Source organism: Scyliorhinus canicula, chromosome 28 (genome assembly GCF_902713615.1).
Source record: "Scyliorhinus canicula chromosome 28, sScyCan1.1, whole genome shotgun sequence".
In the NCBI taxonomy this organism is placed as follows: domain Eukaryota; kingdom Metazoa; phylum Chordata; class Chondrichthyes; order Carcharhiniformes; family Scyliorhinidae; genus Scyliorhinus; species Scyliorhinus canicula.
In genome coordinates this window covers 10,354,744-10,372,705 of record NC_052173.1, presented here as the reverse complement: position 1 = coordinate 10,372,705, position 17,962 = coordinate 10,354,744, and the positions used below count along the sequence as shown (strand labels likewise).

Below are 17,962 nucleotides of genomic sequence, written 5' to 3'. Positions count from 1 at the left end.
GGGGCCAGGCAACAGCTAGTGGACTCCATTCTGGAAGTCGACAGAAAATACTCCGAGGCCCTGACTGTAGAGCTGCTGGCAGAGAGGAAAAAGCTGCAAATGGACTTTAACCTGCTATCCACTAGGAAAGCAGTGTACCAACTCCACCAGACACGGGGGAGCTTCTACGAACACGGAGACAAGGCTGGCTGCCTATTGGCTCACCAGCTGAGAAAGCAGGCAGCCACGAGGGAAATAGCGCAGGGTAAGGATAGCAGAGGCAGACTGGTAGCAGAACCAAAGGAGGTCAATCGGGCATTTGAGACCATCTACCGCGGACTGTACGCCTCTGAGCCCCCATCGGGGGCGCGGGGATGAAACAGTTCCTAGACGGACTGGAACTACCAGTTTTCACAGTAACTTCATTTGAAGTCTGCTTGTGACAATAAGCGATTTTCATTTTATTTCAACCTCTTGGGCTACAAACTTAACCTGGGCAAAAGCCAGGCATTCCCAGTGAACCCAAACAGGGGAGGGAGAGAGCTGGATGGGCTCCCGTTCAAAACGGCCCAGAACAGATTCCGTTACCTGGGGATCCAGATAGCCAGAGACTGGACACAGATCCACAAGCGGAACCTGACCAGCCTGGTAGAGTAAGTAAGAAGAGACCTTCAAAGGTGGGGCTCACTCCCACTCTCCCTGGTGGGGGGAGTGCAGACGATCAAGATGAACATACTTCCAAGGTTCTTCTTCCTTTTTAGATTCATTCCGATCTTCATCCCCAAGGCCTTGTTCCAAAACTTAGACAGTGTCACGTAAAAGTACCTTTAAGAAATGGGTGTTTATAAATGGGTGTGTATATAAATATCTGTAGTGAGAGTACCTTTAATGGGTGTTTACTACTGCAGTGATATCAGAGAGTGGGTGGAGCTGGGCGGTCAGCTTTTTACTTTCGTTTTAGGCTGTTTGCTGCAGGATGTTTTCTAGTTTCGTTTTCATTGTTGGAGCTGAAGCCAGACCAAGCAGGTGTACTGCTGTTCTCTCTGCCATCAAAAGACTATCTCTTGATCATTTGGTGAATTCAGAATTATAAATGTTTTCAGTAGTGACTTTAACATGATGTGCTTCTGTTAAAGGTTTTGTTTTTAAGTCGTATGGATGGTAAAAGGAAAGCTTAAAGGATTACTTAGCATTGTATTCTTTGGGGGTTGTGTTTGAATTGCTGGTTGCTAAGATGTTCACTGTATGTTTCAAAAAGGTTAACTTGAGTTCATAGAATAAACATTGTTTTGCTTTAAAAAATACTTTTCCATTTCTGCTGTACCATCCCTGTATAGTGGGCCGTGTTTACTCCATACCCACAGGGTTCTCTGAACCCTGGCCCATAACAACAGTCTAATCATCTTGTTTGTGTGTGTGTGTGTGTGTGTTGGGGGGGGGGGGGGGGGGGGGGGGAAGAAAACGAGAATTCCCAAACAGACACTGCAAAGAAGGAACCTCGGCACCATGAGACAGCTGACCACTGTGCTAACCACTGTGCCACTATGCTGCCCATAAGGCTCAGTTTTGAGGCACTAGGATCAGAGGTGGATAAATGTCACTTAGGTGAGGTACTGGAGTCTAACATCTGGAACCATAGCTCAAAGACTCAATACCATCAGGCAAAGAGAAAAAAGTGAAAATAGATTAGTCACATTAATTAGCGCTCGTTACCTCAGATTCCTGTCATTCTGTTGTGAACACTTGGATATGTCCAGTGTGAGGATAATGAAACTTTGGTGCATACAAGTCTTAATATAAAGAGGGCTAAGAAACACACAAATATGAATTCTTTACAAAAGAGACTGATAGAAAGTAATTGGAACTTGAGGCATTGTCAACATTTTAACAAACATTTAGATAAATATTTAAAAATGTAATAAATGTGTGCGCTCTCCGAACAACAGCCATTTCGTCAGCTGCTGTAGGGGGCCACACATCTCTGTGTAATAAAGCCTTAATTACATTCTACTGTCGTCTCGTCGTAATTGATAGTGCATCAACTCTGCTACTTCTTGTGGAGATTTGGTCTCCCGTGTTCTCCGATAGCTTTTGAAGCTGATTGCTTATTTGGATCAGGACAACAAAATGGTGTTTCACAGGGTTTATGATCTGAGATTTTACCTTCTATCAGTATTATGGAACATAAGCCTGCATTTTAGTGAAATGCGTCATTCTCCATCTTACTAACATATCACCTAGTATGGCAACGTGATGATCATGTGGGTTCACTGAACAAACTCGGGTAAAGGAAACCAAAACGAGCCCATCAGCTGCCAATGATCAGTAAAGGTTAGATTACTGCACAACCAGTTTTTCAAGTCACTAAATGGCCTGTTAAATAAGCATTTGATGTCAGATCAAGCTACCAAACTTGCATGTGACAAACTTCTTTTAAAGGGTCAAACTGTGGTAACATCTCAACTTTTGCAAAAAAAGTGGATTATATTTAATATAGGTCATTTTAAGAAGGTGTGCCGGATTTTTTAAAAATGTTTTTATTCTCCATTTTCACATTTTCCTTCAGAATTCCCACCCCACCCACAAACAGTAAACGGTAACAAATAGAACATAGAACATAGAACAGTACAGCACAGAACAGGCCCTTCGGCCCTCGATGTTGTGCCGAGCAATGATCACCCTACTTAAACCCACGTAACCCGTATACCCGTAACCCAACAATCCCCCCATTAACCTTACACTACGGGCAATTTATCATGGCCAATCCACCTAACCTGCACATCTTTGGACTGTGGGAGGAAACCGGAGCACCCGGGGGAAACCCACGCACACACGGGGAGGACGTGCAGACTCCACACAGACAGTGACCCAGCCGGGAATCGAACCTGGGACCCCGGAGCTGTGAAGCATTGATGCTAACCACCATGCTACCGTGAGGCCCCCTAATACAAAACCAATCCCCTTAACAATAACAACAATCCCATCCTCCCACCACCCCAAACAATGGCCCATCTGTCAATATATGCATCCAATAAAACAAACCCTCCCACGGTGGAAACAAAAAACAAGGAAGAAAAAGAAAAAGGAGTCCGGGACCGCCCATGGTCACCATTAACCTATAGAGTCCACTCCTCCCCCCCTTACACTCAATGCCATCCAACCTCCGAAAGAGTACCGTACATGATACCCAAGAGTTGTAAACACCCCCCACCCCTCTCCAACTCCTCCCCTCCACTGCCTCTTGGAAAACTCCTCCCCCCAACCTCGGTTCCTTCCCCCCAACTTTCCACCCCAGCTAGACCCCTTGGACCCTGTTCTGCCAGGCTCCGATGGCTGCAGCCCCTCCCTCTCCACCTCACTCCCGTTCACTGGCCGGCTTAAACCAGCCAGCGTGGAGGCCCCCACCCAGGTCCCTTTCCCGGCCCTAGGAAAGCCCAGAAATCCCCTTTTAGCACACAAACCCCGCATATCCACCTACACCCCAAAGAGCCCTCATTTCGAGTGCAAGTCCCATCACTTCCCTTGTCCACATATATACAACATTGGCTCCTTTAGCCCATACACCCGCACCGCAGTGAAACAAAAAAGAAAATAATAGTCATGAGGTTACATCGGCACATGGCCATTTCTCAATTTCTCAGTTCTGCCAGTCCTTCTGCCTTCGCAAACTCCTCCGCTGCTTCAGCCGTTCCAAAATAAAAGTCCTTGAGCTTGTGAGTCACCCTCAGCTTCGCTGGATATACAATGCCGCACTGCACCTTGCTAATGTACAGTGCCCTCTTCACCCGGTTGAAGGCAGCCCGCTTCCTCGCCAGCTCCACCGTAAAGTCCTGGTATACACGTATACCAGCTCCAGCCCACTGCACCACCCGCTTCTGCTTGGCCCAGCACAGGACCTTCTCCTTCACATTGTACCTACAGAAGCATAGTCACTACCTTTGGCGGCTCACTCGCCTTTGGTACAGGCCTTCACGACCGATGAGCCCGATCCAGTTCATATCTGGAGGGATCCTCCCCCTCCCCCCAATAGTTTCACCAGCATCGCGGCAAACAACTCAGTCAGCCTCAGTCCTTCAACTCCTTCGGGCAGCCCCACAATCCTCAAATTCTGTCACCTGGATCTGTTTTCCAGATCTTCCATTTTTCCTCGCAGATCCTTGTTAATCTCCATCACCTTCTGCATCGCCTTCCCCATCGAGGTGAGTTGATCACCGTGCTGCAATAATGTCTCCTCCACTTCCTTCAGCTCCTCTCCTTGCTCCCGCACCTCCGCCACTGCGCTCGCCACCGCCGTCATCACCGGGGAAATCGCCTCCCCCACCAGCACTCAAAACCTCCCTCATCTCCTTCCTCATTGTCTCAATGTATTTTGCAAACTGCCTTTCGAATTCCGCAGCCATCACCTTAGTCATTTCTTCAGCCGTAAGCAATGCGGCCTCCGCTGGTGCTCCAGCCTCCATTTTCCTTGGTGACCCCGCGGTGACCTTTCCACTCCCCGACAGACCTTCAGTTGTTTTTTTTACGGCCGTTTTTTTGCTCACCCTCGACATTTTCCTTTACTGTGCCTCCTCTCTGCTTTTGCCGCCTCCGTGGACCCTGGGACCAGGCTTAAAGCCCCAAAAATGCCGTTCCCGAACGGGAGCCCTCCATTGTGCGGCTGCCTCCCGCCCACCGGCACCGGAAGCCGAAGAGGTGCCAGATTAACAGCATTTTTAAATGTTGTGGTTCCTTTTGTTCCTGAGCAACAGTATTTTATTATTCATACCGGGAACCTTCTAGCTCCAGTTTAATTATTTCCGGTCACCTGAATTAAATTATTTTCAATAAAAAAAACCTTGTCCAGGGGACATTTGTCTCCACGAGTATGAATTAACAAGCAGGCTAAGAAATCTGCTGAGAAGGTTTTAAACCCAAAACTATTTTGTTCCTCAAACTCCCAATTGCCTCATCCTACATACGTCAATCCTCATTCGTGCATTGCCTATGTTGAAATTAAAGGGATGGAATGTATTCTGGTGTTCCAGGCAGGAAATTCCACCTGTACTCATGGTGACATTTTTGCTAAATTATCTCAGGGAGGAACCTTTTCCCCAGCAAGATCTATTGCAAGTACTCTTAATCTTAAATTAATCTACGCTAGGACCTCAAAACTACGGCACTCTTTACCTCCGTCCACTTTCCTTCATTATACCACCTGTTCATAGGATTTAGTGTAGGAGGCCACTCTGCCCATTGAGTATACACGTGCCCTTTAAAGATCACCCTACTTAAGCCCACACCTTCACCCTATCCCCATAACCCAGTAACCCCACCTAACATTTGGACACTAAGGGACAATTGATCGTGGCCAATCCACCTAACCTGCACATCTTTGGACTGTGGGAGGAAACCGGAGCACTCAGAGGAAACCCACGCAGACACGGGTAGAACGTGCAAACTCCACACACATTCACCAGAGGCTGGATTTGAACTGGTCCCTGGTACTGAGGCCGCCGTGTTGTCTTTTGAAACCCCAAAGCTACTCTTTCTAACCTCGGTCTTGCCTTGGACTATGGGAGTTGGAACCTTCACCTGGGTTTCATAGTAATTCCCTCCTTTCCCTTTCTTAATAGAGTACCCAATAAGTTCCACTCTATCCCTAGGTTGGCGTCTTGAATCCCAGGCCTCTGCTATTTGTGTTCTGGAATCAGTCACTGGGAGGTGTTCAGGAGTGGCTTCCGGTGAGGCTGCCTGCCAGTCTACCCTCCCTGTTGATGGAAAGCACTTAACTTCTGCTTGGCACCTAACCCTGGCAACACAGATTGAAAACTCACAGCGTGTGTAGACGATCAGATTTAAACCCAGCCCCGCCACTGTGCCATGATGTTGGATGTTGGTGCTCATGGCTGAGGAGTTGTATTCACTTCCTAGTTAGTGGAGCAAAATTGTAACTTTTTTTTTTATAGCATCATAGAATGTTTACAGTACAAAGGAAGCCATTAAGTTTATCATGTCTTTGTGGAATCTCACCCAGTTCCACCCCCTCATCCTGCAAATTTTCTTTCTCCATGTGTTTATTAAATTTCCTTTTGAAGGCACAGATCGACTTGGTCTCCACCAGTACATTCCAGATCCTAACCATTCAGTACGTTAAAAAAAACATTTTCTTGTGTCCCGTTGGTTGTTTTGTCAATCACCATAAATTAGTGTTCTCTGGTTCTTCACCCTTCCACTCATTGGAACAGTTTCTCTTATCTACTCTGTCCAGACCACTCGTGATTTTGAACACTGTCAAATCTCCTCTCAGCCTTTTGTTCTCCAAAGAGAATTAACCTAGCTGCCGACATAACTGGTCCCTCATCCCTGGATCCATTCTCCTAATTTATTTCTGAACCCTCGCTACGGCCTTCAAATTCTTCCTAAAGTGGACACAATACTCCAGTTGAGGCTGAACAAGCGTTCTATAAAGTTTCATCACAACTTACCTGCCCTTGTTTATATGCCTTTATTTACCCAAGATCCCGTTTGTCTTTTTAACCACTTTCTCAACCTGCCCTGCCACCTTCAACAATTTGTGTATGTATTCCCCCCCGGTCTCTTCCTTAGAAAAGGAAATCCTGACTGTGAACTTTCTCCCCCCCCCCCCCCCCCCCCCCCAAAGTCAAATGCTCTCGAGGCCAACCCCAGAGTGCCAGGTGAGATCTGCTCAGATCAAATCACTGGTCCTGGAATATACAGGATAACTTGGGTCAGTATAGCTCACTGCCATACTACATAGTGCACTCACCAACTGAGCCATCAGAAAGACCTATTCAAAACCTGCCATAGAATCGAGGCTCCCAGCACAGGAGAAGGCTCTCAATCCCATAATGATTTTAGAATGTTCCAACTGCCCTGCTTTCTCCCCATAGCTCTGCATCTTCCTCAGCTTCAATATTAAAAACTCTTCCCTTGTACAATTATTGGCCTTCAAATTAAAGTACTTTCTTTGGCAAAGAGTTCCACTCACTAACAATCCTCTGGCAGTTTAACGAGATCAAGAAAAATATCGGAATGAATATTTATCGTAGATGTTTCCTTCAAATAACCAGCTGTGAACAGTTTGCCAGGCTCAGAGTGAGACGCAAATGATATGGGAGTCAGAGCAGAAACAACCCTCCCTTGTTGGCGCTAAATAAAATGATACATTTCTGCTGTTATTTTCTTCAAAATATATTCCAAACTGGACATGTAATTCAGGTCACAGCAGCATTTAAACCTTGTAATTATGTCACAGTGCAGCAGTGAACACTAATTTTCCCCATTTTCTCACCCCCTTAAGTGACAATTCCTGCTGAGTATGGTTCCATAGGTACTGACAGGCACCTATACCTAGCCTCAAGTTGTCATTTTCCAAGTGCAGGCATAGAATGAGCATTGGCAAGGTATTCAACTATAAGCAGGGTCATAGCTGAGGCAGATTTGTTTCCCTCCATCCACGCCCCTACTTAACATCTACAGTTTCCAACAGGAGCTAATTAGAATCAAGAGCCCTGGCTAAGGTTCCATTTATCGGCCAAGTTCTGCTTTCTTGAGCAACAGTTGTTGGAGGGATTGAGTTGTTTGCTAAGACACATCAAAGACCATCGAGTCCAGCAAATGGGATGGGACTGGAGTCATCTTATAGCCTAGACCAAGCAGGAGAAGGACAGATGAATACATCAGTTTGGTCTTTATGATAATCCAACAGTTTCCACAATAATTTTACTCAACAAATTAACATGGTGGGATATGAATATCCAACCCCAAGATTGACAATCCAATAGCATCAACATTATATTGCCCAGCTGCTTTTTTCCTTAAGCTCTAATGGATTCATATTTAATTTCACCAGTGTTACACTACTGTGCAAAAATCATTGGGATGGAATTAGAAAAGTCTATTTAAGCCCAGTGTGTGTTGTCCTCATTTCAGACATTTTCATCAATCTCTTTCTGATGACATAGGAAGCCAAATCTTTACAGGTCAAACAATGAACATATCAGGGGAGACAGTTGCTTTAAATATTGTTCCAGCATAAAGACAAAGTTAACTGAGGGTCTTGGCCATTGATCCGATTAATTCCACAAGAGTACTCTTTCTCGTAACGGTTTTCATAGAAAATCAATCCGGATAGGTTTTTAACCCCTGGTAATAATCAAAATGTACATGTTACAAGGTGACAAGCTAAAGATCACACATTGCGGGAGTTCCTAATCATAGCCAGGCTGTCAGCAGGTAATGCCAAGCAGACCCTGAAGGAAGGAGTTTCAGTCCACGCACCTTCACTTACAAAGCAGATTACACACCGACCCACTGTAGAGATATGGGAGGAGATGGACTATTTTCTCCCTCCTTTAGACAAGGGGCCACTAAACACACCCTTGCTTGCACCTTAGTCGAAAATAATTAAAGAGACCAGAAATCATTAATGTGGCTTTCCCTGCTATGTACAGCTCAGTTAAATGCCGCCTTCAACTAGCTGAGCCATCAGGGGGGGCAAATATACGGAGGTGTGGGCAAGTAGATGAACGTGATGGCCGATTAGGCCCAACGCGAACCTGATAATGATTACACTTCAACAGTTAGTCTAACATAATGAACACAGATGAACTTGTTTCTACGTGGGGCAAATTATCACTGACAAATATAAGCAACAATTTGGATGAAGTGCATTTTGTGCAAGACAATGAATGAAAAATTGAATTGTCACCTGCTGGTGTTTTTAAGACGGGTTAATAGAGAGATCAAAACAGGGTTCATAATCTAGGACTCAAAGGCTTCAGATGACATTAAAACTGCAATAGTGCTGAAATGGGTGAGCAAATTTAATCAGAATTCCAAAGATTTTCCCTTGAATCACTTCTTGATATTGGATACCATTGTGCTTTGTTAAGTTGTTGTGGCCCAACTGTTGGATATTGTTTCCCGATAAGAGCAACATTAATTGGTTTTCTGACAAATGGCCTGAAAATTCACTGGCTCTGTATCGCAATGTAATGGATCACATCATAAATCCTGGAGTATATCAGAAAATAAAGTCCCCATTTTGCATACATAATATTCAACGATTTCAGCAATTGATTAAGACTATCTATGTGCACTTCCAGATCAATCAATTGGCACCTAATAAAAAATCAAAACAAATGATTGCTCATTTTTCAGTCCCAAAAGAGGCTCAAAGTAGATTCTGTTGCTGCCCAATGGAGAACCATCAGATGAAATCACAGTACAGAAAGAACAAATACTAGTTTCTTTAGGTAACCTTCTGTTAGTTAGCCTGCCAGGCAGCTCAGAAAGCTGATGAAATTCATCAAATTACATGTGGATTTTCCTGAAAGGGACTGCGGAGTTCAAAGTTCTACTGGTCCAATTTGAAGGATCTCGAGAGCGAGATGTTAGACAAGGCAGAAATCATTGTATTGCTGAAGCATTGTATTATAATGCACAATTTCTGACATTAATGGATGTACATGATTTGCCTGCAATGGTAGAAATTAAAATTTATTATAGCAGATCCTATAAGTCCCATTCAAATGGTCCTGGTTGGGCGTGTAGGATAGCACAAGGCTAAATTAAGCAACCACCCCGAGTGGCCCAAAATGTAAATTCTTCAGAGATTATGACAACAATACCATGTAACCATGTACATTTGGACACCTAGATCCTGAAGCAGAAAACTGTCAAGAAAACAGGAGCTACCGTCCCGCACCAGCGCAGACTCTGATGCTTATACAGTGCAGTGGAAACATTTGATTTTTGCACAGTAGCACATTCACTGCTGCCCATGTACCCCACATAAAAATAAAGCAACTTCATTATACAGTAGTTAGCATACTGTAAGGTAGCAATATTTATAAAATTTAATTTTTTTTAAAGTTCTGCCAACTAGCACCTCCTTAAAAAAGTGATCTTAGTTTTGAAGGTTCCACTGTACATTAAAATGAGACTTTATTGATAGGAGTACAGTTTTTCAAACCAACATTGAGACTGGTTCTTTTTCACACAAGGGTCAGTCCATCATTTTTACTGGCTGTTTGGAATGCACAATGTACATAAAAGTCTGTGCAATGTTAAAGTCAGGAGGAAGGCCTCCATCTTTGTGCATCTCCACATGTTTAATCATAAGGTTCAAGGTGGGACAGTACTTCTGGCAAACTGTGCAGCAATACATGAGGGCACCTGAATGAGTCTTTAGATGGTTTTTGACAGTCGATCGCCCCCTAAAGAACTTGTGGCACAGCTTGCATTCATAGGGTTTCTCTCCCGAGTGGATTCGCAGGTGGTACTGAAACTCGCTAGAATGGGAAAACCTCTTCCCGCAAAATTCACATTCATACCAGTTCCCTTTAGAGTTAGTCTTGCCTTGGTTTGCGGGAAGGTTCAGAATAGTCTCTTGGTGTACACCAGGCATATATCCATCACTCGTAGACTCGTCCGATGGTGACGTCGTTAAGGTCTTTTTGAGCCACTGGTGTTGACTAATGAGACCTTTTGTGCCGTCTAAATTATGCCTCTTATGTATCTTCACATGGTTTTGATAAGAGGCTTCTAACCGGAACTTTCTACTGCAGAAATTACATTCATATAAATATTCCATACCCTGGTGTGAGGCCATGTGTTGCTCAAGAACAGTTCGATCTACAAAGCTATTACCACAGACAGAACAGGAAAAAATAGATATATTCATGTGGGACAAAACATGCCACATTAGGCTACAGACTGACCGAGATGGTTGTTCACAGACACAACAGGACAGACTTTTCATGTCGAGATGAGAAAGGATATGCTCTTTCACAGCAAGGTAGTCTTTATTCATGGCCTTTCCACAGACAGCACAAAACAGTTCTGTGGGAGAGCCCCCAAAATTAGCTTCAGCTGGCAGCATGGTATTTGGCTGAACAATAATGTTAGCGTCATGTGGTTTACCCTTCCTATGTCCAGCCACTTGCCACTGCGTCACAAACTTCATTTCACACATATCACATGAGAAGAGGAAGATTCCAACGTGAGACAAAACGTGGGTGATTCGTGAGCTTCTGTCAGTGAACTTGGCGCCACACACTGTGCACAGTCCTTCTTTCGCATCAATGTGTAGTTTACTATGTTGTCTAATTAACCCTATGTTGGCCAGTAAGACTTTGCCACACACCTGGCATGGCATGCTCTTACCTTCACCATTAACATCCTTAACACAGACAAGATTGTCATCTTCGCTGTCGTCTGTTAGCTCAATTATCTCTTCAGAAGGGCCTCTGCTTTCTTGGTGATCATCAAAATTAAGACCATCTTGCTCAATACCTTCAAACTGCATGCACTCCATTTCCTTCATTGAATGAACCTGGAGGTCAACATTGTTACTGACACAGGAACTATTATTCTCTTTGAGAGATTCTCCTGCCATCAATAGACTGGTTTGATTGTAATATCCATTACTCTGTATTTCATACAGCTCACATGGGCCTTTACTAGAGGCCAGAGACACATTTTCAGTTGATGTAGACTGGCTGTACTCCATTTCCAGGTTATCTTCAGTTTTTGTTGACTGTTGGTACATCACTGGCATACTCGGACCATTTTCATTCACAAGGTTTTGTTCTTCACTTTTAAAACTCTCTCCCACTTCAACCTGCATGATGTAACCTCTGTTTTGACAAAACTGTGGGCCTTGGCCTCTGGAGTCTGTCATGGGGGGATTTTGATCATTCGAGGTCCCGGTTAGAGGTACATAGCCTTCAGTCGGTCCGTCTGTCGGTTTGTTGGTTTCTGTTTTTTCCAAGTCAGGGAAGGTAGAGTAACAAGCCTTCAGGAGATCCTGCATGCCTAACTTCTCTGCCATCTCATAGATAACACCTACATTGATGAGATCAGTGAAAAGTTCAGCTGTATAGATAAAATTCAAAATTCTTTCAAAATTTGCTGGGGTGATAAAGTCCACCATATACGTTCTTGAGGTGTTAACTTCAGAATTCAGAAAGACCTTCTGGAAGTAGCTAGCAGCACAGGCCAGCACTGACTTATGTGCTGAAAATGTCCGGTTGCCAACCACAATGATTACATCGCACATGGTTTCGGACAGCCTAAACTTATTGAGTTCCTTAAGAAGGTTATTAGGATGGTCAGCACTGTGCAGTTTAATTCTCATACCCATTTCTGTTAGTGCTTTGGGAAACTTCCACTAAAATCAAATTGGATGGCCAATAAAGTACTTTGCCTTACACCTTTCCATGAACGTTATCTTGTATAAAGATAAGCCTGCAAATGAGAACAGTTAGGTCAGTTACAATGCAAGATTCTACAAATATAAAACATTCTTCAATGCCTTATGTACCTTGTCATCCCACCTGGGGGCTTAAAATTAAGGCTGTAGAGCTGCAAGGCTCTAGAATGACACATCTCACAGTTGTCCAACGCCTTTAACAGTGTAAAATGTCCCAAGGCACTTCACAGGAACATAATCAGATAAAAATTAACACTGAGTCGAAGAAGGAGACCTTAGTAGAGGTGACCAAACACTTGGTGACAGAGGTAGGTTTTAAGCAACATCTTATAGGAGGTAGGTGAATAATAGCATGAGAACATTAATTTGCTGATAATAAATTAATAAAACGCTTACATGGACACAACGATGCATTAAAACAACCTCAAGAATTAGAGTCAAAGAAGCGACTGCTTGGATTAGCACAGCTTAATGGAGAGGCCATTGAGGGACAGACACAACAGCAGGCACACCATACTGTCATTGCCAAATTTACTGGATAGGTATAGGAAAGGGAGATGGTTAAATGACAATTCTATAACTTCCTAAACAATGCATTAATTAAGGCATTTTGCACACGCCTTCAGCTTTCCTGTGGTCCAAGATTCTGGGCGTATTAATAATTTGCCAAGAGTTTACCATCAATCCACACCTCTGATTTCTGAACAGTTGCAAAGATGAACAAAGTATTCAAAGTGTGGTATATCCAGGATAGTATGTGAGCACATCGTCCTCGGACTTGAACTCTGTTTGACTCTCTTGTTTAGCATTCTTCTTCCTTTGCTGATTACAGCTAAACCGTGTTAAGCATCAAGTCTACTAAAACCCATAGATCTTATCCAGCTTGCTCCTCAGCTATTTCAATATCATCCACAGATTAAATTTGATAACTGAATCCTCAACGACCACCAATGAGCAGTTTTACAACAATAAATGAGACAGAATCATGGAATATTGTCTCCAGAGGATGCTGAAAAGCACATTAACCCGCATCAAAAAAACAGAATTTGCTTTAAACCAGCCAGTTTAATTATAACCAGATAGAATGATGGGATGCAATCCCCAAAATGGCAGTACAAATCCTGGAAAACTTGTAATGAAAATAGAATTTACTTTTCAGAACTGCTCACCCATGCTTCTATCTCATTCTAATTGAAAAATTGTATCACCCTGACCAAATCAATTTTCTTCCATCCAGTCTGCAACTCATTCACATCTGAATGACTGAAAAACATCGGAAATTCGCAGCACAGAAAACCATTTGGCCCATTGTGCGCGTGCCAGCCAAAGAGCTATTCAACCAAACAGCACTGACAATCTCTTTATCCCTAGCCCTGTTAAGTTACAGCTCTTCAAATGAATAGCCAAGCGTTTTAAAGTGTATTCGGGTTTCTGCCTATACTCCTGTCATGCTGAGTTCCAGACCCCTACCACCCACCAGGTGAAAAAATCTTCAACTTCTTTCTAATCCTTCTGCCAATTATTTTAAATCAATGTTGACTTCCTTACGAAGGGACTAGACCCTTCATATCCACGGTCTCAATTCAATTTCCTCTCAGCCTCCTCTGTTCCAGAGACCTTCATTTATGTTTACATTGAAAAACTTCTACTTCCTATCATGATAAATGTTGCATTGATTTATTTTTCAAAAATGTTTTTTTCTTTCTGAGTATATGGCAGAAATTGAGAATATTTTCAAATTTGCAGAGTTCTCGGAGTGTGCTTGCTGAATCGGAAATTGCTTGCTGATGTTATGTGTTAAATTTGATCTAGTTGGGCCAAGTTAAATAGGACTCCCTAACCGGCTGTTGGGAATGATTAGAGATTCAAACTAAGCAAACAATATTTTCTCGCCAAGAGTTAAAATGTCTCCCAATCAGGCACCCACATGTAGATCACAAAGACTCTTGTTTCTCACAAATGTATGTTACATAAGGCCATGTCATGTGCCTTAGTGGGAGCGCTGGAAGTGACACACAGATTTATTGCAGGATTTATCACTTGACTTCCTGGTGACTAACACTGAATCACTGATCCATTCAAACTGAGAAAATCCTGTTTTCCATCTTCTGTCTGATGTTGGCTAAATTCACCAATCTGACAAATAGGCAGATCAACAGGTGATTGCATTGAATAAAGACAATTGTAATGGACGGCACGGTGGCACAGTGGTTAGCACTGCTGCCTCGTGGCATGTTCGATCCTGGCCCCGGGTCACTGTCCATAAGGGATGGTACATTCTTCCCATGTCTTCATGGGTCTCACCCCCACAGCACAAAGTGGATTGACCATGCTAAATTGCCCCTTAATTGGGAAAGAAAATGAATTGGGTACTTTAAATTTATAAAAAAAGACAACTATAAAGTGCGCGACATACAAAAACAATGAACAACATAACATGGATGGACTTGATAGTGTACAGATTGTGCTACTGGACAGAGTCCTGGGTTCAAACCCCATTGTTGCAGTTTTAGAAAATTTGAATCCATTTTTTTAATGTTAGCATTCCATGATTCTGTGCATTTTTCCGATAAAAACTGATCTATGGTCTTTGATACACTTTATACATTTATAAAGCAGATAATGTTAAATCGTTCTTTGAGGAGGTAACAAGGAAGTTAGACAAAGGAGAACCAGTGGATGTGATTTATTTAGATTTACAAAAGGCCTTTGACAAGATGCTGCATAGGAGACTGTTAAATAAGTTACGAGCACCTGGTGTTCAGGGTAAGATCCTGGCATGGATAGAGAATTGGCTGACTGGCAAAAGGCAGAGAGTGGGGATAAAGGGGTCTTTTTCAGGATGGCAGCCAGTGACTAGTGGTGTGCCTCAGGGGTATGTGCTGGGACCACAACTTTTCACAATATATATTAATGATCTGGCAAAAAGAACTGGAGGCTCTGTTGCTAGGTTTGCAGATAAAACAGATCTGTAGAGGGACAGGTAATATTGAGGAAGAAGGGGGTTGCAGAAGGACTTGGACAGGCGAGGAGAGTGGGCAAAGAAGTGGCAGATGGAATACAATTTGGAAAAGTGTGAGGTTATGCACTTTGGAAGGAGGAATGGAGGCATAGTCTATTTTCCAAATGGGAAAATGCTTAGGAAATCAGAAGCACTGAGGGATTCAGGAGTCCTTGTTCAAGATTCCCTTAAGATTAATGTGCAGGTTCAGTCAGCAGTTAGGAAGACAAATGCAATGTTAGCATTCATGTCGAGAGGGCTACAATACAAGACCGTATCTGAGGCAGGATGTGCTGGCCTTGGAAAGGGTCCAGAGAAGGTTCACAAGAATGATCCCTGGAATGAAAAGCTTGTTGTATGAGGAATGGTCGACGACTGGGTCTTATTGATTGGAGTTTAGAAGGATGAGGGGGGATCTTATTGAAACGTGCAGGATACTGTGAGGCCTGGGTAGAGTGGACATGAAGAAGATGTTTCCACTTAAAGGAAAAACTAGACGTAGAAGGCACAATCTCAGACTAAAGGGACAATCCTTCAGCGACGAGGAGGAATTTCTTCAGCCAGAGGGTTGTGAATCTGTGGAACTCTTTGCCACAGAAGGCTGTGGAGGCCAAATTATTGTGTGTCTTGAAGACAGATAGATGGGTTCTTAATTAATAAGGGGATTGGGGTTATGGGAAGAAGGCAGGAGAATGGGGATGAGAAAAATATCAGCCATGGCTGAATAGTGGAGCAGACTCGATGTGCCAAGTGGCCTAATTCTGCTTCTATGTCTTATGGTTAATCAAGCAATAGCTTGCCTTTTAACATTTTCTATTGCATTCAGGAATTGTGAAAAGTTAACTGCACATTAAGTGTCACAGGTCTATTGTGACAATGCAATACTACCTTATGCAAACTTCAAATATTTTTCCAATTAAGTGAGCATAAATATGCTGCATAAATTAGGGACAGCACGGTAGCATTGTCGATAGCACAATGGCTTCACAGCTCCAGGGTCCCAGGTTTGATTCCGGCTTGGGTCACTGTCTGTGCGGAGTCTGCACATCCTCCCCGTGTGTGCGTGAGTTTCCTCCGGGTGCTCCGTTTTCCTCCCACAGTCCAAAGATGTGCAGGTTAGGTGGATTGGCCATGATAAATTGCCCTTAGTGTTGGGTGGGGTTACTGGGTTATGGGGATAGGGTGGAGGTGTTGACCTTGGGTAGGGTGCTCTTTCCAAGAGCCGGTGCAGACTCGATGGGTCGAATGGCCTCCTTCTGCACTGTAAATTCTATGATAAGTAAATAAGAGTTTAGTGAGTTTTATTTAATTTCACAGGTAGAACGTCGCTCAGGTTTGAAGCTAAGTAAAGCATTTCAACGGGCAGGGTGATTCTCAAGCTGAAACAAATAAAAATTCATGACTTCACATAACCCGGTATCAGCTATTTGTGGAGACGTTTACACCATAATAAGTAGCACTGGACTTCAGTTAGCACTGGCCAGCTTGCATGATTTCATTTAGCGAACGTGATGACAAACACACCCAAGTTCCTTTTAAATTTACTTTTGTTTTGCAAGCTTTTTCTAATTTGACTGTAGATTAGAAATTTGATTCCCTTCGCCAGCAAACCCCTGGATTTCTGGTAAGAGGATACTTATTGCTCTTATTTGAAGCTGGAGTGGAGAAGGGATTTGCGGTGGATGAAGTTATTGGAGTGAGAAGCTCTGGCTGCCAGTTGATGTCAGGTAGCTGGTGACAAACAGACAGCACTTTGACTGGGTCCCTGTCACAGGCTGGGCCGGCCCAGGTGGGAGCCTGGCTGGGTGCTCCCCGGCCCCGGGTTAGGGACACAGTCCCGGCCGCAGTAACAAAGGCCAAGCCTCACACCTCAGACATTTTGTTTTGCTCCGGTACCGACACCCTTTCCCGGCCTGAGGAACATATGCTGCTGCAGTTCCAAACCCCCGCTTCACCACCCGCTCCTCACAAGCTTACCGGTTGCTTTATAATAAAATTAACGCTGTTTTCTCCACCATAGCAACACCGACATATCCAAGGCCCACAACAGTCAGACAGTCACCCTGCCGGCAGGAGGGGACTCCGAGTGCTGGCTCCGCCCTACCGGCCGGAGGGCTCTGTACTCCGAGTGCTGGCTCCGCCCTACCGGCCGGAGGGCTCTGTACTCCGAGTGCTGGCTCCGCCCTGCCGGCCGGAGGGGACTCCGAGTGCTGGCTCCGCCCTACCGGCCGGAGGGCTCTGTACTCCGAGTGCTGGCTCCGCCCTGCCGGCCGGAGGACTCCGAGTGCTGGCTCCGCCCTGCCGGCCGGAGGGGACTCCGAGTGCTGGCTCCGCCCTGCCGGCCGGAGGACTCCGAATGCTGGCTCCGCCCTACCGGCCGGAGGACTCTGTACTCCGAGTGCTGGCTCCGCCCTACCGGCCGGAGGGGACTTCGAGTGCTGGCTCCGCCCTACCGGCCGGAGGGGACTCCGAGTGCTGGCTCCGCCCTGCCAGCCGGAGGGGACTCCGAATGCTGGCTCCGCCCTGCAGGCCGGAGGACTCTGTACTCCGAGTGCTGGCTCCGGCCGGAGGGGACTCCGAATGCTGGCTCCGCCCTGCCGGCCGGAGGACTCTGTACTCCGAGTGCTGGCTCCGCCCTGCCAGCCGGAGGGGACTCCGAGTGCTGGCTCCGCCCTGCAGGCCGGAGGACTCCGAGTGCTGGCTCCGCCCTGCCGGCCGGAGGGGACTCCGAGTGCTGGCTCCGCCCTGCCGGCCGGAGGACTCTG

At 44.9% G+C, this 17,962-nt stretch overlaps 1 protein-coding gene across 2 annotated transcripts; it reads right to left on the bottom strand.

The window, feature by feature from the left end:
* Nucleotides 1–9,908: 9,908 nt before the first annotated feature.
* On the bottom strand, nt 9,909–17,642 carry LOC119958233 (zinc finger and BTB domain-containing protein 39). Of its 2 annotated transcripts, none has more exons than XM_038786643.1 (2): nt 17,175–17,642; nt 9,909–12,231 (listed from the first exon to the last, which is right to left on the bottom strand). In XM_038786643.1, exon 2 carries the CDS (start codon nt 12,125–12,127, stop codon nt 9,989–9,991), a length of 2,139 nt encoding a protein of 712 aa, XP_038642571.1. In that variant the 5' UTR covers nt 12,128–12,231; nt 17,175–17,642; the 3' UTR covers nt 9,909–9,988. The 2 variants fall into 2 exon arrangements, with proteins under 2 accessions (XP_038642571.1, XP_038642572.1); XM_038786644.1 differs by having other exon boundaries at nt 9,909–11,829; nt 17,175–17,640.
* Nucleotides 17,643–17,962: the final 320 nt, after the last annotated feature.

Bases quoted from the DNA above. Each gene is read 5' to 3' on its own strand.
- LOC119958233 (XM_038786643.1), bottom strand. From the start codon at position 12,127: ATGGGTATGAGAATTAAACTGCACAGTGCTGACCATCCTAATAACCTT.